This window comes from Scyliorhinus torazame, chromosome 24, assembly GCF_047496885.1.
Source record: "Scyliorhinus torazame isolate Kashiwa2021f chromosome 24, sScyTor2.1, whole genome shotgun sequence".
In the NCBI taxonomy this organism is placed as follows: domain Eukaryota; kingdom Metazoa; phylum Chordata; class Chondrichthyes; order Carcharhiniformes; family Scyliorhinidae; genus Scyliorhinus; species Scyliorhinus torazame.
Window position 1 is genome coordinate 25,563,400 of NC_092730.1, and position 20,436 is coordinate 25,583,835.

Here is a 20,436-nt window from a genome sequence, read left to right on the forward strand (position 1 = left end):
CAAAGTTCGTAGTTTTGCCAGTGGGGATAAAGTTTTAGTGTTGTTACCAGTGGTAGGTGAACCTTTAAAAGCTAGGTTTTGTGGACCGTATCAGATTGAAAGGAAATTAAGTGAGGTGAATTATGTGGTAAAAACACCAGATAGAAGGAAGACTCACCGAGTGTGTCATGTGAATATGCTTAAAAGGTACTTTGAAAGGGAAGGAGAGAAAAAGGAGGTTTTAATGATTCTAACTCAAAGTGACGAACCAAATCCAGATGACTGTGAATTCGACATACCGCAAATTAAATTGGAAAATGAGGATGTTCTTAAAAATTGGGATGAATTGTGAAGTTACCTTCCAGAGGAAAAACGAACTGACCTGAAAGTTATTGATATTACATGGGCAAGTTTGTAGAGATAAATTGGGAAGTACTAAAATGGCTATACATGATGTAGATGTGGGAAATGCTGTTCCGATCAAACAACATCCATATAGACTTAACCCTTTAAAATTGGCACAGGTTAACAGAGAGATTGAGAGTATGCTGCAAAATGGCATAATTGAAGTGGGTTGCAGCCAATGGAGCTCACCCATAGTGATGGTACCTAAACCAGACGGTACCCAAGGGTTGTGTGTGTGGACTATCGAAAGGTGAATGCAGTTACAAGAACGGACTCTTATCCTATCCCACGTTTGAAGGATTGTATTGAGAAAGTGGGACAATCTGCTTTTATTTCCAACTTCCAGACATGGAAAGAACATTTAAAACATCGTATGGAGTTCTTCGATCGACTTCAGGAGGCGGGTTTGGTGATGAACCTAGCCGAAAGTGAATTTGGAGAAGCCCGAATCACTTTCCTTGCGGAGTTTCCAATACCCTCAAGACGAAGGGAGATAATGCGATCTCCGAGCATGAATGAATTTGATCGAACCTTTGTGCAAAAGATTTGTTGCGTGATTACTCCACTGATGGAATTGCTGAAGACACGTTAAAAAATGTCAATGGACAGGGGACTTTCAACAGGCATTTGACGGCCTGAAAGCTGTGGTAACCAATGTTCCTGTATTGAAGAATTGCAAGGGCCTCTGTGGTCAGATTGAACTAAAGTGTCTGATTCTGGAGAGAAATGCCGAGGAGTAGAGGAATGGATGGATCGTGCAGAGACTTTCTTGTTCAAAGAGACTGTCGATTGAGAAGGTTTTCGGTTGGAGGAAGAACAAAGAAACATGGACTATATTATTATGCCGGTTTGCATGTGTCGTTTTAAAAAAAATGAAAATGTATATTTACTGTGTACATTTCTTAGTGGATGGTGCAAAATGAAAAATGAAACCATCTTGAAGTTAATGGTTTATTTTTTTTGGGGGGGGGCGGGGGAAGGTGTCATGTGAGAGTGCCTTTAAGAAATGGATGTTTAAGCAATGTACCTTTAAGAAATGCAGTGATGTCAGAGTTTGGGTGGAGCTGGGCTTTAGATCAGCCATTTTGCAGTTTTTTAGTTTCAGTTTTGAGGAAAAGAGCTTGGGTGTGTCGGTGTTTGCAGTGAGCTGGATCTGCTGTGATCTCTGCCATGAAAGACTATCTATGGATCATTTGGGTGATTTAAACTCATAATAGTAATGCCTTTAACCTGATGTGTTTCTGCTTAAAGGTGTTAAGTCTGTTGGATGTTGAAAGGAATAACTGAAGGATTATTTAGTGTTGTAATATTTTCAGGGTTATCTTTGAAGTAAGGGGTGTTAAGAGAGTCAATGTTTATTTAAAAGGTTAAGTTGAGTTCATGGAATAAACATTGTTCTGTGTTGAAAAAACCCACGTGTCCATAATTGTAATCCCGCTCCTGGGGAACAAGCCGTGTGCTCGGAAAAGCAACAAATACATTAAAGGGAGAGGTTGGTCGAACTCCATGATACATTTTGGGGTTCTGAAAACGCCTCGCCCATAACACCATAGGGAATGGGGAGAATGTGGGACTCACTCCCACAGGGAGTGGGGGAGAATGTGGGACTCGCTCCCACGGGGAGTGGGGAGAATGTGGGACTCACTCCCACAGGGAGTGGGGAGAATGTGGAACCCGCTCCCACAGGGAGTGGAGGAGAATGTGGAACTCACTCCCACAGGGAGTGGAGGAGAATGTGGGAATCGCACCCACAGGGAGTGGGGGAGAATGTGGAACTCACTCCCACAGGGAGTGGGGAGAATGTGGGACTCGCTCCCACAGGGAGTGGGGAGAATGTGGGACTCGCTCCCACAGGGAGTGGGGAGAATGTGGAACTCACTCCCACAGTGAGTGGGGGAGAATGTGGGACTCGCTCCCACAGGGAGTGGGGGAGAATGTGGGACTCGCTCCCACAGGGAGTGGGGGAGAATGTGGGACTCGCTCCCACAGGGAGTGGGGGAGAATGTGGGACTCGCACCCACAGGGAGTGGGGGAGAATGTGGAACTCGCCCCCACTGGGAGTGGGGAGAATGTGGAACTCACTCCCACAGGGAATGGGGGAGAATGTGGAACTCGCCCCCACAGGGAGTGGGGGAGAATGTGGAACTCACTCCCACAGGGAGTGGGGGAGAATGTGGGACTCGCTCCCACAGGGAGTGGGGAGAATGTGGAACTCACTCCCACAGGGAATGGGGGAGAATGTGGAACTCGCCCCCACAGGGAGTGGGGGAGAATGTGGGAATCGCTCCCACAGGGAATGGGGGAGAATGTGGGACTCGCTCCCACAGGGAGTGGGGCGAATGTGGAACCCGCTCCCACAGGGAATGGGGGAGAGTGTGGAACCCGCTCCCACAGGGAGTGGGGGAGAATGTGGGACTCGCTCCCACGGGGAGTGGGGAGAATGTGGAACTCGCTCCCACAGGGAATGGGGGAGAGTGTGGAACCCGCTCCCACAGGGAGTGGGGGAGAATGTGGGACTCGCTCCCACAGGGAGTGGGGCGAATGTGGAACCCGCTCCCACAGGGAATGGGGGAGAGTGTGGAACCCGCTCCCACAGGGAGTGGGGGAGAATGTGGGACTCGCTCCCACGGGGAGTGGGGAGAATGTGGAACTCGCTCCCACAGGGAATGGGGGAGAATGTGGGACTCGCTCCCACTGGGAGTGGGGCGAATGTGGAACCCGCTCCCACAGGGAGTGGGGGAGAATGTGGGACTCGCTCCCACGGGGAGTGGGGAGAATGTGGAACTCGCTCCCACAGGGAATGGGGGAGAGTGTGGAACCCGCTCCCACAGGGAGTGGGGGAGAATGTGGGACTCGCTCCCACGGGGAGTGGGGAGAATGTGGAACTCGCTCCCACAGGGAGTGGGGGAGAATGTGGGACTCGCTCCCACAGGGAATGGGGAGAATGTGGAACTCACTCCCACAGGGAATGGGGGAGAATGTGGAACTCGCCCCCACAGGGAGTGGGGGAGAATGTGGGAATCGCTCCCACAGGGAATGGGGGAGAATGTGGATCTCGCTCCCACAGGACTGCTCGAGGTGAATAGTGTTGGTATATTTCAGGGAAAATTGGATGAACACACAAAGGAGAAAGGAATAGAAGGATATGGTGATTGGGGGGTGGGGGAGATGAAGAGGGGGGCAGGTGATGTCTTGAGTGGAGCAGAAACACGGGCAGGCAGCAGATGGGCCGAATGGTGTGCATAGTCAGTACTAAAAGTCACAGGTTCATTGCGTTGGTGTCTTTCCCCCAAAGTCAGGTGATTTACAACAGGAAGTGAGGCAACAGCACGCACGGGACTCTCAGGCCACAGGGCGGGGGTCCCAGCAGTACCGGGTGTCGGAGTGCAGCCCACTCAGCAGCTCCATGTCCTCGTCGCCGAGGTGGAAATCGAACAGCCGGGCGTTGAGAGCAATGTGTTCGGGATCGGTGGATTTGGGAATGACCCCGATCCCCTGCTGGAGGGCCCAGCGCAGCAGGACCTGGGCGGGGGTCCGGCCCAGGCGCTCGGCCAGACCTTTGACCTTCGGCTCCCCGACCAGGCGCCCGGTCCCCAAGGAGGAGTAGGCCTGGAGGTGGAGGCCGCTCTCCGAGCAGAAGGCCAGCAGCTCGCTCTGCAGCAGGTGTGGGTGGTATTCCACCTGGAGCACAGCGGGCCTGACCTGGCACTGGGCCAGCAAGGCCCGAAGGTGGCCCTCCGTGTAGTTGGAGACGCCGATAGCCCGGAACTTTCCATCCCGGTACAGGTTCTCCATCGCCTCCCAGCTTTGCTGCCGGCACCCGGGGTTCCGCGGGTCATCGCTCTTCCAGCCCTGCTTGCCGGGCCAGTGGACCAGGTAGAGATCCAGGTACTCAAAATCCATGTCCGCCAGGCTCCGCAGGCAAGCCGCCCGGGCACCCGCCCCGTGGTCCCCGGGCGCCAGCTTGCTCGTCACGAAGAGGTCGCCTCGGGTCAGGCCGTGTTTCGGAAGCAGCTCCTTCAGCGCCTTGCCGATGTCCGTCTCGTTGTGGTAGACGCTGGCCGTGTCGAAGGAGCGGTACCCCTGGCCCAGAGCGGCATCCAGCGTCCGGTGCACGACATTGTAACCCTTCACCTGGAAGGTGCCCAGACCCACCAGCGGCATCTCCACGCCATTATTCAGTTCCACGCTCTGCATCCGTCACAATTCTGTTCCAAAACAAGAGGCGGACTTTACAGGTGGAATTAAACAATTAATAGACATCCTTCAGATTGGAAAGGGCTGTCAGAGGGTCCGTGCTGAGGGAGTGCTGCACTGTCAGAGGGTCAGTACTGAGGGAGCACCGCACTGTCAGAGGGTCAGTACTGAGGGAGTGCAGCACTGTCAGAGTGTCAGTACTGAGGGAGTGCAGCACTGTCAGAGTGTCAGTACCGAGGGAGTGCTGCACTGTCAGAGGGTCAGTACTGAGGGAGTGCCGCACTGTCAGAGGGTCAGTACCGAGGGACTGCTGCACTGTCAGAGGGTCAGTACTGAGGGACTGCTGCACTGTCAGAGGGTCAGTACTGAGGGACTGCTGCACTGTCAGAGGGTCAGTACTGAGGGAGTGCTGCACTGTCAGAGGGTCAGTACTGAGGGAGCGCTGCACTGTCAGAGGGTCAGTACTGAGGGAGTGCCGCACTGTCAGAGGGTCAGTACTGAGGTAGTGCTGCACTGTCAGAGATTCAGTACTGAGAGAGTGCTGCACTGTCAGAGGGTCAGTACTGAGGGAGTGCTGCACAGTCAGAGATCAGCACTGAGGGAGTGCTGCACTGTCAGAGGGTCAGTACTCAGGGAGTGCTGCACTGTCAGAGGGTCAGTACTGAGGGAGTGCTGCACTGTCAGAGGGTCAGTACTGAGGGAGTGCTGCACTGTCAGAGGGTCAGTACTGAGGGAGTGCTGCACTGTCAGAGGGTCAGTACTGAGGGAGTGCTGCACTGTCAGAGGGTCAGTACTGAGGGAGTGCCGCACTGTCAGAGGGTCAGTACTGAGGGAGTGCCGCACTGTCAGAGGGTCAGTACTGAGGGAGTGCTGCACTGTCAGAGGGTCAGTACTGAGGGAGTGCCGCACTGTCAGAGGGTCAGGACTGAGGGAGTGCCGCACTGTCAGAGGGTCAGTACTGAGGGAGTGCTGCACTATCAGAGGGTCAGGACTGAGGGTGAACTGCACTGTCAGAGGGTCAGTCCTGAGGGAATGCTGCACTGTCAGAGGGTCAGTACTGAGGGAGTGCTGCACTGTCAGAGGGTCAGTACTGAGGGAGCGATGTACTGTCAGAGGGTCAGTACTGAGGGAGCGCTGCACTGTCAGAGGGTCAGTAATGAGGGAGTGCCGCACTGTCAGAGGGTCAGTACTGAGGGAGTGCTGCACTGTCAGAGGGTCAGTACTGAGGGAGTGCTGCACTGTCAGAGGGTCAGTACTGAGGGAGTGCTGCACTGTCAGAGGGTCAGTACTGAGGGAGTGCCGCACTGTCAGAGGGTCAGTACTGAGGGAGTGCTGCACTGTCAGAGGGTCAGTACTGAGGGAGTGCCGCGCTGTCAGAGGGTCAGTACTGAGGGAGTGCTGCACTGTCAGAGGGTCAGTACTGAGGGAGTGCCGCGCTGTCAGAGGGTCAGTACTGAGGGAGTGCTGCACTGTCAGAGGGTCAGTACTGAGGGAGTGCTGCACTGTCAGAGGGTCAGTACTGAGGGAGTGCTGCACTGTCAGAGGGTCAGTACTGAGGGAGTGCTGCACTGTCAGAGGGTCAGTACTGAGGGAGTGCAGCACTGTCAGAGGGTCAGTACTGAGGGAGTGCTGCACTGTCAGAGGGTCAGCACTGAGGGAGTGCTGCACTGTCAGAGGGTCAGTACTGAGGGAGTGCTGCAGTGTCAGAGAGTCAGTACTGAGGGAGTGCCGCACTGTCAGAGGGTCAGTACTGAGGGAGTGCTGCACTATCAGAGGGTCAGTACTGAGGGAGCGCTGCACTGTCAGAGGGTCAGTACTGAGGGAGTGCCGCACTGTCAGAGGGTCAGTACTGAGGGAGCGCTGCACTGTCAGAGGGTCAGTACTGAGGGAGTGCTGCACTGTCAGAGGGTCAGTACTGAGGGAGTGCCGCACTGTCAGAGGGTCAGTACTGAGGGAGTGCCGCACTGTCAGAGGGTCAGTACTGAGGGAGTGCTGCACTATCAGAGGGTCAGTACTGAGGGAGCGCTGCACTGTCAGAGGGTCAGTACTGAGGGAGTGCCGCACTGTCAGAGGGTCAGTACTGAGGGAGTGCCGCACTGTCAGAGGGTCAGTACTGAGGGAGTGCCGCACTGTCAGAGGGTCAGTACTGAGGGAGTGCCGCACTGTCAGAGGGTCAGTACTGAGGGAGTGCCGCACTGTCAGACGGTCAGTACTGAGGGAGTGCCGCACTGTCAGAGGGTCAGTACTGAGGGAGTGCCGCACTGTCAGAGGGTCAGTACTGAGGGAGTGCCGCACTGTCAGAGGGTCAGTACTGAGGGAGTGCCGCACTGTCAGAGGGTCAGTACTGAGGGAGTGCCGCACTGTCAGAGGGTCAGTACTGAGGGAGTGCCGCACTGTCAGAGGGTCAGTACTGAGGGAGTGCCGCACTGTCAGAGGGTCAGTACTGAGGGAGTGCCGCACTGTCAGAGGGTCAGTACTGAGGGAGTGCCGCACTGTCAGAGGGTCAGTACTGAGGGAGTGCTGCACTGTCAGAGGGTCAGTACTGAGGGAGCGCCGCACTGTCAGAGGGTCAGTACTGAGGGAGTGCCGCACTGTCAGAGGGTCAGTACTGAGGGAGTGCCGCACTGTCAGAGGGTCAGTACTGAGGGAGCGCCGCACTGTCAGAGGGTCAGTACTGAGGGAGTGCTGCACTGTCAGAGGGTCAGTACTGAGGGAGCGCCGCACTGTCAGAGGGTCAGTACTGAGGGAGTGCTGCACTGTCAGAGTGTCAGTACTGAGGGAGCGCTGCACTGTCAGAGAGTCAGTACTGAGGGAGTGCCGCACTGTCAGAGGGACAGTACTGAGGGAGTGCTGCACTGTCAGAGGGTCAGTACTGAGGGAGTGCTGCACTGTCAGAGGGTCAGTACTGAGGGAGTGCTGCACTGTCAGAGGGTCAGTACTGAGGGAGTGCTGCACTGTCAGAGGGTCAGTACTGAGGGAGTGCTGCACTGTCAGAGGGTCAGTACTGAGGGAGTGCTAGTGTCCTTTCTCTATCAGGTCTGACCTTTCCACTCCCTCGGTATTCCATGTGTCTTTACAGTATCTCACAGCCCAGAAGGAGGCCATTCAGCCGTATTGAGCGTGTGTGAGCTGTGGTAGAGTAGCCAATTGTGGACTCCTTGGGCGACTGACCCGTGACCTGTGCCAGGAATTAGGGTGCAGCACGGTAGTACAGTGGTTAGCACAGTTGCTTCACAACGCCAGGGTCCCAGGTTCGATTCCCGGTTGGGTGACTGTCTGTGCGGAGTCTGCGCTTCCTCCCCGTGTCTGCGTGGGTTTCCTCCGGGTGCTCCGGTTTCCTCCCACAAGTCCTGAAAGACGTGCTTGTTAGGTGGCTTGGCCGCGATAAATTGCCCCTGCGTGTCCAAAAAGGTTGGCGGGGTTATGGGGACAGGGTGGAGGCGTGGGTTTAAGTGGGGTGCTCTTTCCAAGAGCCGGTGCAGACTGATCGATACATAGACGATAGGAGTAGGAGGAGGCCTTTTGGGCCTGCTCCGCCATTCATCACGATCGTGGCTGACTCAATGGGCCGAATGGCCTCCTTCTGCACTGTCAATTCTATGATAACTAGCCATGTGGAAGAAGACAAAACATTTGCCTCAAGTGCAGTATGAGGTGAAGGAAGAGAATTGGGAATGACACACAGAACTTGAATATTGCGCAGACACATCTTGCTGAAGCTTGTCATCTTGCACTCACCATGACCAACGCCGCGACGCCAATTTTCCAACACGCACGAGAAGCGACGCACCTTCATACACAGGGACCCGTCCTCGGCAAACAAAAGGAGTAGGTTCAAGTCTTGCCCCTCTTTCATGACCCAGGAACGCGGGGACCCGACAGTTCCCCGTTGCTTTCTGGGCCCATCGGGCTCGCCTTCGCAAAACAGTTGGCGCATTGTTTCCCCTGTGTTGTCACGGTTTCAAATTTGGTATTCCTGGGCTTGTCAGGATGAGTGCGAGACAGGAAGCTTCGACAACACTGCTCTACTTCAGCAACGTTCAAGTTGTTGAATGAATCCCATCCCCTTGATGTAAATTAACGCTCTCAAGGATTCCTTAAAAAAAGGTTTCTCAAATCACATCTCGTCCTTTCGCCTTTCTTCCTGCTTCCTCGTGCTGATTTGATTCCAGATATTTAAATGTCCCCCTCCCCTGTCCTGTTTATTTATGTTCTGTTCCTTCTACTTTCTCTCTCTCTCTCGTGTCTCTACTCTCTCTTCATCCCTTTAAAATGCTGCCCAATTCGACATTGGATCTGTTCTGTATGTAATACAGGAAGGTTTGCATTTCTATAGCAACCGTCACATTCTAAGGAGGGCCCGAAGCGCTTCACAGCCCGTGGCGTTGCTTTTGGTGCAGGAAATGTGGCAGCCATTTAGAGCACAGCAGGATCCGACACACAATGACAACACAGATCTTGCTTCAGCGACGTTGGCCAGCACACACTAGGGAGGGCCTTTCCCTCAGTACTGACCCTCTGACAGTGCAGCACTCCCTCAGTACTGACCCTCTGACAGTGCGGCACTCCCTCAGTACTGACCCTCTGATAGTGCAGCACTCCCTCAGTACTGACCCTCTGATAGTGCAGCACTCCCTCAGTACTGACCCTCTGACAGTGCGGCACTCCCTCAGTACTGACCCTCTGACAGTGCGGCGCTCCCTCAGTACTGACCCTCTGACAGTGCAGCACTCCCTCAGTACTGACCCTCTGACAGTGCGGCACTCCCTCAGTACTGACCCTCTGATAGTGCAGCACTCCCTCAGTACTGACCCTCTGACAGTGCGGCACTCCCTCAGTACTGACCCTCTGACAGTGCAGCACTCCCTCAGTACTGACCCTCTGACAGTGCAGCACTCCCTCAGTACTGACCCTCTGACAGTGCAGCACTCCCTCAGTACTGACCCTCTGACAGTGCGGCACTCCCTCAGTACTGACCCTCTGATAGTGCGGCGCTCCCTCAGTACTGACCTCTGACAGTGCAGCACTCCCTCAGTACTGACCCTCTGACAGTGCAGCACTCCCTCAGTACTGACCCTCTGACAGTGCTGCACTCCCTCAGTGAGAAAAGAAGATGGCGCCTGAGCGAGGCGACTCTCTGTGAACTCTCCCCAACAGATCCACTTTTTACTTAACTTATACTCCTTCTAATCCTTTACAATTTAATTCTAAGACTAACATTATTACTAACCTCTCTCTTTTATCTGTTCTTGCAGGCTTGAACATCCTCCGAGGCCCATGGAGACCTTTTGACCCAACCCGACCTGACCTCTACGACCTGGATCGGGCCCAAACCGGAACTGAAGCCCCAACCTCAATTTGGAGCCGACCCGGACCTCGGAGCTCCCAACCTGGCCAAACAACCGACGCCAGCCCCCGGATTGCCCTGCCCCCGATGACGAGACCCGGCCCAACTCAACCCCGAGAGACCCACCCAGCGACCCGACCTACCTGGAGATGGAAGAAAGAAAAATCCACGTGGAGGCCCAACTGGGCCTATTACAAGACCCGACCCTAGGAGCGCCCAGGGAGGGAACAGACCACGGGATTCAGCCCAACCTGCCTCAGGCAGCCCCTGCCCACGACCCAGGACTCCCGAAATGGCGGAGACCCCGCGCGAGGACACGAACACGCTACAAGGTATTCCCGCGCCCGCAGAACGCCGGGACCCATCCGGATCGCAAACATGCCCCCCTAGCAACCCCTCTACCTCAACCAGCGCCCGGGACCATGCCAGACGCGACCCCGGAAACGTAACCAGCGCCCTGGTCCCCGTCAGCGCCCTGGACCCCGGCAGCCGCAACCGCCTATCTTCCACAAGGTCAGACTTCTCCCATCGGATCCCAGGATCATCCAGCCGCAGCCACCGACCGAGGACGTGAGGGAAACGCAGGTTAGACTGAAGCAACGCGGTTTCAAGACCCCTCTCCCCAGCATACTCCTGGTAAACGTCCAAGCGATCGAAAACAAGCTGGATGAACTTAACACCAGACTTACCTCTCAGAGGGAAGTAAGAGACTGCTGTGTACTCTGTTTCACAGAGACATGGCTCACCCCTGCCTCACCGGACTGTGCCATACAACCTGAAGGCTTCTCAATTCACCGAGCGGACCGCACGGCATCATCAGGCAAAGCGAAGGGTGGAGGGGTTTGCCTCCTCATCAACTCCTCCTGGTGCTTGGATGTGGCGACCCTGGCGACCTACTGCTCCCCAGACCTGGAATACCTGACCGTGAAGTGCCGCCCATATTATCTTCCACGTGAGTTCACTTCAGCCATCATCACGGCGGTCTACATCCCACCCCATGCAGAAGTGAGGAAGGCGCTGGACGAACTATACACAGTTATGAACAACTACGAAACAGAACACCCAGAGGCCTTGTTCATCGTGGCCGGAGACTTCAACAAGGCCAACCTCAAGAGTGTCCTGCCAAAATTCCACCAGCACATCTCCTGTCCCACCAGAGGCGACAACACTCTTGACCACTGCTACTCAAAAATCAAGGGCGCCTACCGTTCCATCCCCCGACCGCACTTTGGGAAATCAGACCATAAGACGGTGCTCCTTCTCCCGGCATACAAGCAGAAACTCAAGCGGGAGAATCCAGCTAAGAAGGTTGTGCAGTGCTGGTCCGAGGAAACAAGAGAGCTCTTACGTGACTGCTTAGAGACAGTGGACTGGTCTGTTTTAAGAACTCAGCGCCCAACTTAAATGAGTATGCCACCACCGTCACAGACTTCATCAGCAAATGTGTGGACGACTGCGTGCCAAAGAAAGCAGTACGCATGTTCCCCAACCGGAAACCATGGCCCAATCGCGAGATTGACTCCCTACTGAAGGACAGGTCTGAGGCGTTCAAGGCAGACGACCCTGACCTATACAAGAAATCCAGGTACGACCTCCGCAAAGCCGAGATGCCAAGAGAGAATATCAAACCAAGCTAGTCACAGGCTCTCGGCGATTGTGGCAAGGACTAAACAACATAACGGGCTACAAAGCGAAGCCGAACAGTATCTCTGGCAGCAGCGCACCCCTCCCCGATGAACTCAATGCATTCTATGCTCGGTTCGAGCAGGTAACCAACAATCCGCTGGCGAGTGCCCCAGCAGCCCATAATTCACCCATACCCACCATCACAGCTTCCAAAGTCAGATCGGCCTTCCTGAAAATGAACCCTAGGAAGGCGATGGGCCCGGACGGGATCCCTGGTCGTGCACTCAGAGCCTGCGCGGACCAGCTGGCAGAGATGTTCGCGGACAACTTAACCTGTCCCTACTCCACTCCGAGGTCCCCACCTGCTTCAAGAAGACCACCATCACACCGGTGCCAAAGAAGAACCAGGCAACGTGCCTCAATGACTACCGTCCGGTGGCCTTACTTCAGTCATAACGAAGTGCTTCGTGAGGTTGATCATGAAGCGCATCATCTCCATACTCCCAGAACGCCTTGATCCACTGCAATTCTCATACCGGTCCACATCAGACATCATTTCCCTGGCCCTACACTCATCCCTGGAGCATCTAAACAACAAGGACTCCTACATCAAACTCCTATTTATTGACTACAACTCCGCCTTCAATACCATAATCCCAGCCAAGCTCATATCAAAGCTCCAAAACCTAGGACTTGGCTCCCCACTCTACAACTGGATCCTCGATTTTCTGATCAACAGACCACAATCAGTAAGAATGAACAACAACATCTCCTCCACAATAGTCCTCAATACCGGGGCCCCGCAAGGCTGCGTACTTAGCCCCCTACTCTACTCCCTGTACACACACGACTGCATGGCAAAATTTGGTTCAAACTCCATCTACAAATTTGCTTACGATACGACCATAGTGGGCCGGATCCCGAATAACAATGAGTCCGAATACAGGAGGGAGATAGAGAACCTAGTGGAGTGGTGCAGCGACAACAATCTCTCCCTCAATGTCAGCAAAACTAAAGAGCTGGTCATTGACTTCAAGAAGCAAAGTACTGTGCACACCCCTGTCAGCATCAACGGGGCCGAGGTGGAGATGGTTAGCAGTTTCAAATTCCTAGGGGTGCACATCTCCAAAAATCTGTCCTGGTCCACCTACGTCAACGCTACCACCAAGAAAGCACAACAGCGCCTATACTTCCTCAGGAAACTAAGGAAATTTGGTATGTCCACATTAACCTTTTCCAACTTTTACAGATGCACCATAGAAAGCATCCTATCGGGCTGCATCACAGCCTGGTATGGCAACTGCTCGGCCCAGGACCGCAAGAAACTTCAGAGTCGTGAACATCGCCCAGTCCATCACACAAACCTGCCTCCCTTCCATTGACTCCATCTACACCTCCCGCTGCCTGGGGAAAGCGGACAGCGTAATCAAAGATCCCTCCCACCCGGCTTACTCACTCTTCCAACTTCTTCCAGAGGGCAGGAGATACAGAAGTCTGAGAACACGCACTCCCTCAGTACTGATCCAAACAGTGCAGCACTCCCTCAGTACTGACCCTCTGACAGTGCAGCATTCCCTCAGTACTGAGCCTCTGACAGTGCGGCACTCCCTCAGTACTGACCCTCTGACAGTGCGGCACTCCCTCAGTACTGACCCTCTGACAGTGCAGCACTCCCTCAGTACTGACCCTCTGACAGTGCGGCACTCCCTCAGTGCTGACCGTCTGACAGTGCAGCACTCCCTCAGTACTGACCCTCTGACAGTGCAGCGCTTCCTCAGTACTGACCCTCTGATAGTGCAGCGCTTCCTCAGAGCTGACCCTCTGACAGTGCAGCTCTCCCTCAGTACTGACCCTCTGACAGTGCAGCACTCCCTTAGTACTGACCCTCTGACAGTGCAGCTCTCCCTCAGTACTGACCCTCTGACAGTGCAGCACTCCCTCAGTACTGACCCTCTGACAGTGCAGCACACCCTCAGTACTGACCCTCTGACAGTGCAGCACTCCCTCAGTACTGACCCTCTGACAGTGCGGCACTCCCTCAGTACTGACCCTCTGACAGTGCAGCACACCCTCAGTACTGACCCTCTGACAGTGCAGCACTCCCTCAGTACTGACCCTTTGACAGTGCGGCACTCCCTCAGTACTGACTCTCTGACAGTGCAGCGTTCCCTCAGTACTGACTCTCTGACAGTGCAGCACTCCCTCAGTACTGACCCTCTGACAGTGCGGCACTCCCTCAGTACTGACCCTCTGACAGTGCGGCACTCCCTCAGTACTGACCCTCTGACAGTGCGGCACTCCCTCAGTACTGACCCTCTGACAGTGCGGCACTCCCTCAGTACTGACCCTCTGACAGTGTGGCACTCCCTCAGTACTGACCCTCTGACAGTGCGGCACTCCCTCAGTACTGACCCTTTGACAGTGCGGCACTCCCTCAGTACTGACCCTTTGACAGTGCAGCACTCCCTCAGTACTGACCCTCTGACAGTGCAGCACTCCCTCAGTACTGACCCTCTGACAGTGCGGCACTCCCTCAGTACTGACCCTCTGACGGTGCAGCACTCCCTCAGTACTGACCCTCTGACAGTGCAGCACTCCCTCAGTACTGACCCTCTGACAATGCAGCACTCCCTCAGTACTGATCCTGACAGTGCAGCCTCACAGCGGCAGTGACCCTGGTTCAATTCCAGCCTCAGGTGACCATCTGCGTGGAGTTTGTACAGTGCTCCCCCGTGTCTGCGTGGGATTCCTACGGGTGGTCTGATTTCCTCCCTGGACAACTATGCTGGACTGCGCTGGACTGCTGGGCTGAGCTGGACTGCTGGGCTGGGCTGAGCTGGACTGGACTGGGCTGGACTGGGCTGGACTGGGCTGGACTGCTGGGCTGGGCTGAGCTGGACTGGACTGCTGGGCTTGGCTACTGGGCTGAGCTGAGCTATGCTGCTCAGCTGGGCTGAGATGCTGTGCTGCTGAATTGGGCTGCTCTGCTGGATTGGGCTGCTCTGCTGGATTGGGCTGAGCTGCTGGGCTGGGCTGTCCTTACCTGTGCACAGGTTGTCTCTCTCTCTGTGTCAGTCACTCAGCACTTCCGGTCTCCCCTCCCCCACCGGGGGGGGCGGGTCGGCGCGCCGATGACTGACAGCTGTCCCCTTCCAATCGGATCGCTCCGCCGGGCAGGACGCCGGCCAATCGGTATTCGGTGCGGGGGCACCCAGCATGCGCGGCGGCCCCGGGCGCTGCTGGGATTTGTAGTCTTTACCTCCGCCCATCTGGCCACTGAGGCCTAGTCAATGGCCCCAGAGCCTGAGTCCCCAAACTCTTTGTCCAACATCCTCCACTAACAATACTGAAGACCCCCCCTCAAACAGAAATTAATGTTTTTACCACACCATCTCTCCTTCTCCATTAAGACAATCCCGCCTGTTGGAAAATAAACCAACCTGAAGGACGTATGATAATTAATAGGAGCAGGAAGCCGGCCATTCGGCCCCTCAACGCCTGCCCTGCTACCCAATGCGAGCACGGGGTGATCCGCCCGGACATATGCCGGATTCACCCTCTGTCTCTGGGTGGCTATTCGTGGCGGTGCAGGAGATCTTAACGTCCGTCAATTGACATCCCCCCCCACACCCCAGAGGCCACAGACTGGGCATAAACATAGTCAAGGGCATAAACATCGTTTAAGTGCGAGGAAAGGTTGCACAAAATGGGGTGTAAAGTAAAGTCGCCTTAGTCCCCAGAAGACCATAGACTGCTTTCCCCATGTAGCGAGGGGGGCGGGGAAGAGCTGACTGGTGGTGATTTAACCTCAGGATCACCACACCTCAGGCTAGGCAGAGAGGACGGGGCTTAATAACCTCAGCCGGTGCCGGGAATTGAACCTGTGAAGTTGGCCTCGCTCTACATCGTGGAGCAGGCGCTCGGCCAACTGGAGCTAGTCCGACCCCCCCAAAAGTGGGGCCAAACGGTAGACGATCGCTGGCAGTACTCCTAGCCGCGCAGTCTCAGCGTGCGATGGTACCTCGCAGCCCCGTGCACGTGCTGCGCCCTCAGCGCTCACGGGCGTCGCGGCCTTGGCCAGCGAGCTTCGGGAACGGGTGAGTCTCGAGTCACAGAGCCGGCAGACTAGTTGAGAAAGAGGGAGCGGGAAACTGGGAGAAGGAGAAGCCGAGTAAAGTGTAAGGAGCGAATGAGCAGCAAGCCAAGGGCTGCTCCAATTAACTGTCAGGGCTTTGAAGTGCGCCCTTCTGTCTGCCATGAAAATTCATACCCCCACACCCTGGAAATATTCAAAGCCATGGCAGTCCAGAACAGGCCGCGCCTTGGAAAGAAAGCCCCCAGAGGGCAGCACGTAGCACAAGTGGCTAGCACTGTGGCTTCACAGCGCCAGGGTCCCAGGTTCGATTCCCCGCTGGGTCACTGTGCGGAGTCTGCACGTTCTCCCCCGTGTGTGCGTGGGTTTCCTCCGGGTGCTCCGGTTCCCTCCCACAGTCCAGAGACGTGCAAGTTAGGTGGATTGGCCGTGATAAATTGCCCTAGTGACCAAAAAGGTTAGGAGGGGTTATTGGGTTATGGGGGTAGGGTGGAAGTGAGGGCTTAAGTAGGTTGGTGCGGACTCGATGGGCCGAATGGCCTCCTTCTGCACTGTATGTTCTATGTTCTATAGAGAGGCCGGGACTCCAGGTAAGCGAGCGTGCTGCTTCCATGCTTACTCTCAGCATGTTCCAACAAGGAAGTAACACTCGATGGGGAGGATGGATCATCCATGGTTAAGGACTCAAATTTAAAGAAAAAAATGTACAATTCTGCAAAGATTTGTGGTAGGTCAGAACATTTTTTTAAAAATTAATTTACGGGATGTGGACGTCGCTGGTTGGGCTCAGCATTTATTGCCCATCCCTAATTGCCCTTCAGAAGTTGATGGTATGTTGCCTGGAGCTTCATAAAAACAGGCGCTTACTAATGTGCTTTTGTTGAGACAGCTGCTTTGCCACAGCATGCTTTTGTAGTATCTGTCACTGCTTGGTAAAGGTCACGTAAACTTACAGAACCGCTTTGCAAAACTTCCCAAGTTATAGCAATTGCAGAATGTCGATATCTTGAGTGGGCCACAGGCAGCACGGTGACGCAGTGGTTAACACTCATGGCGCCGAGGACCCGGGATCGATTCCCGGCCCTGGGTCACTGTCCGTGTGGAGTTTGCACATTCTCCCCCGTGTCTGCGCGGGTTCCCTCCCACAAGTCCCGAAAGACGTGCTTGTTTGGTGAATTGGACATTCTGAATTCTCCCTCTGTGTAGCCGAACAGGCGCCGGAGTGTGGCAACTAGGGTTTTTCCACAGTAACTTCATTGCAGTGTTAATGTAAGCCTACTTGTGACACCAATAGAGATTGTTATTATAAAACATTGCTCCTTCATTTGAAAAATGTAAGAAATACATTCATGTATATTTCCCCGATGGAGTCCCTTGGCGATCACTCAGAGCCTGCGCAGACCAGCTGGCGAGTGTATATCTTCAACACTTCACTTCTCCGCTCCGAGGTCCCCATCTGCTTCAAGAAGACCACCATAATACCAGTACCGAAGAAGCACAAGGTAGCCTGCCTCAACGACTACCGACCAGTGGCCCTGTTATCATGAAATGCTTCGAGTGGCGAGTCATAAGACGGATGAACGCCAGCCTCCCAGACGGTCTCGATCCATTGCAGTTCGCCTGTCGCCGCAACTGGTCCACAGCAGATGCTATCTCCCTGGCCCTACAATCGAGACTCAAACATCTCGACAACAAGGACACCTACATCAGCCTGCTGTTCATAGACTACAGCTCTGCCTTCAACACCATTATCCCGACAAGACACATCCCCACGGCAACTAGACTCCTCAACGACTCCCCCCTCGGACTGATCTGTTCCCTGTAAGAACACTATTCACGACGCCCTATGCTGCTCTTGCTCATGGGTTTGCTTTGTTTGGCCCCTTGTTCCACACAATAACCAACCACTATCTGTCAATGTACTCTGTTGATTATTCTTTTTGTCTACTGTATACATATTGTGTACGTTCCCCTGGCTGCAGAAAAATACTTTTCAATGTACTTTGGTACATGTGACAATCAATCAATCAATTTTAGTCGATCACAAACGAGTTCGACCGAGATGGTCAAAGGGAAACTTGGTTTATTTGCAACGCATTTATTTTTACAATGTACGTCAGATCCCAGCGGGATCCGAGCTGTTGGGTCCATACCTGGCCGGCTTTATACAGATCTCAATCACAAATGTACCTCGGGCTCTCTACCTCTTTAGCGGGGAAGACCAGATTCGGTGAAGCTCACGTGGAGATTGATTGCTCCAACCCCGGAGGTCTCAGGCGGGTTGTAAAAATATAAAATCAATCCTTGGAAGTGATTGAAAAAAAGCTTGCACGAACACTCTGTAACAGAACTGAAGGCTACCAAATCCCCTGGACCCGAGGGCATGCGCTCCAGGTAAAAGAAGTGGCAGAAGAGAGAGGAGGTCAATAGTTTGTGATCTTCCACAATTCCCCAGATCCAGAAAGGTCCCGGCGGATTGGTCAATTGCAAATATAACATCCCTGATGCACCATCAATGACCACTAAAGCGAGGTTGTAGTCTAGCTGAAGGCTTTAATAAGCTAGATGTTTCCCCCAGCAGTTCAGGTACAGAATGAAGGCTGCTGGGGCGGCACGGGCTCTTATACCCCGCCTAGCAGGGCGGAGCTACCATACAGCTTGACCAATAGGAAGCATACAATTTCTACCAATGGTGTTCCATTATTACCAGGTACCGTAATACCTCTACAGAGACTACCACATTCACCCCCTGTTAAAAAAGAGTCCGGCGGGAGTGGTGGCCTGATACTACAAACATGGCAACGTAGTAGAATTAGTTATGGAGATACCGTAATACCTCCGTACAGCGTTTTGTAACTATTTACAATTCTACTAACTATTTACAATTTATGATTTAAATTTACAATTTAAAATGAAGCAATCAGTCGATCGGGGGCCCTGGTTGTCCTCTGTGATCGTCGGAGCCTCGGTGGTGACTCCGGTGGAGGCTCGGGCATCTGTGACTCCGGGAGTGTGGCCTCGATCTCTGTGGCAGCTTTGACACCCCTATACGGCGCTGGTGGGGAAAACGGTTGACCTGGGAAGGGAGCGCCTGCAGGGTGCATCAGTGGGTGGGGGGGCCTAGTCGGGGCCGGCGGAAGGACCGATCCTCCTGTAAGGTGCCCTGGTGGAGGGGAGGGTGGGACTGGTGGCTGGGGTGTGCGTGGGGCCGGGCACCAGGTCTCGTAGGGAGACCGTATCTTGTCGGCCATCGGGGTATGCCAGATAGGCCTTCCAGACCGTTCCGTTCTTCCTCTCTACCTGTCCGTTATCCCAGGGGTTGTAACTGGTTGTCCTGCTCGAGGCGATGCCCTTGCTGAACAGGAATTGACGCAGTTCATCACTCATAAAGGAGGACCCCCTATTATTATGTATGTAAGCGGGGAACCCGAACAGTGCAAAGATGCTATGGACGGCCTTGATGACGGTGGTTGCCGTCATGTCGGGGCAGGGGATGGCGAATGGGAACCGGGAGTACTTGTCAATCACGTTCAGGAAGTCCATGCTGAGGCGTTCAAAGGGACGGGAAGCCTTTATCAGGTGCGTTTTCTCTGGCCGGTAGAAGTGCGGTTTGCACTCCGCGCAGATTTGGCAGTCCCTGGTGGCTGTCCTGACCTCCTCGATGGAGTAGGGCAGGTTGCGGGTCTTGATAAAGTGGAAAAAGCGAGTGACCCCCGGGTGGCAGAGGTCCTCGTGGCGGGCTCGGAGGTGGTCCACTTGTGCGGTGGCACATGTGCCGCGGGACAGGGCATCAGGAGGTTTGTTTAGCTTCCCGGAATGATACAAGATCTCGTAGTTGTAGGTGGAGAGTTCGATCCTCCACCGCAAGATCTTGTCGTTTTTTATCTTGCCCCGCTGTGCATTATCGAACATGAAAGCAACCGACCGTTGGTCAGTGAGGAGAGTGAATCTCCTGCCGGCCAGGTATTGCCTCCAATGTCGCACAGCTTTTACTATGGCCTGGGCCTCCTTTTCGACTGAGGAGTGGCGGTTTTCGGAACCATGGAGGGTACGTGAGAAGAAGGCCATGGGCCTGCCCGGTTGGTTGAGGGTGGCCGCCAGAGCTACGTCAGACACGTCACTCTCGATCTGGAAGGGGAGGGACTCGTCGATGGCGTGCATCGTGGCCTTTGCAATGTCCGTTTTGATGCGGCTGAAGGCCTGGCGGGCCTCTATCGACAGGGGAAAAGCTGTGGATTGGATCAGGGGACGGGCCTTGTCCGCATAGTTGGGGACCCACTGGGTGTAGTAACTGAAAAACCCTAGGCAGCGCTTGAGGGCCTTGGAGCAGTGAGGGAGGGGGAACTCCATAAGGGGGCGCATGCATTCAGGGTCGGGGCCTATAACTCCATTTCGCACTACGTAGCCGAGGATGGCTAGGCGGTTGGTGCTAAACACGCATTTAGCCTTGTTGTATGTAAGGTTAAGGATCTTTGCGGTCTGGAGGAATTTTCGAAGGTTGGTGTCGTGGTCCTGCTGATCGTGGCCGCAGATGGTGACATTATCGAGATACGGGAATGTTGCCTGTAAACCTGTAGCCACGTAAAATGGCTGCGTTCCGATTAATCTGGCCAAAACCCAGTTTGAAATGGCTAACCCGAAAGACTGCTGGGAAAAGCAGCTAACGAGACACAAGCAGGCAGCTGCAGGCAGGTTTGCATATTCGGCTCTGGGGAGGTTGGCCCAGATCGATACTCAGGGCTATCAACAGCCCATCAACCCAGGTATTTGCAGTTACATTCAGGACTGT

At 54.4% G+C, this 20,436-nt stretch overlaps 1 protein-coding gene across 1 annotated transcript; it reads right to left on the reverse strand.

Moving 5' to 3' along the window:
- Nucleotides 1-696: 696 nt before the first annotated feature.
- LOC140399974 (glyoxal reductase-like) lies at nucleotides 697-14,677 on the reverse strand. The gene is made up of 2 exons (XM_072489473.1): nucleotides 14,598-14,677; nucleotides 697-4,592 (listed from the first exon to the last, which is right to left on the reverse strand). The coding sequence occupies exon 2, from the start codon at nucleotides 4,579-4,581 to the stop codon at nucleotides 3,727-3,729; it is 855 nt and encodes a 284-aa protein (XP_072345574.1). The 5' UTR covers nucleotides 4,582-4,592; nucleotides 14,598-14,677; the 3' UTR covers nucleotides 697-3,726.
- Nucleotides 14,678-20,436: the final 5,759 nt, after the last annotated feature.

What these genes read in the sequence shown, in the direction of transcription:
- LOC140399974 (XM_072489473.1), bottom strand. Translation starts at nt 4,581, where the DNA reads ATGCAGAGCGTGGAACTGAATAATGGCGTGGAGATGCCGCTGGTGGGT.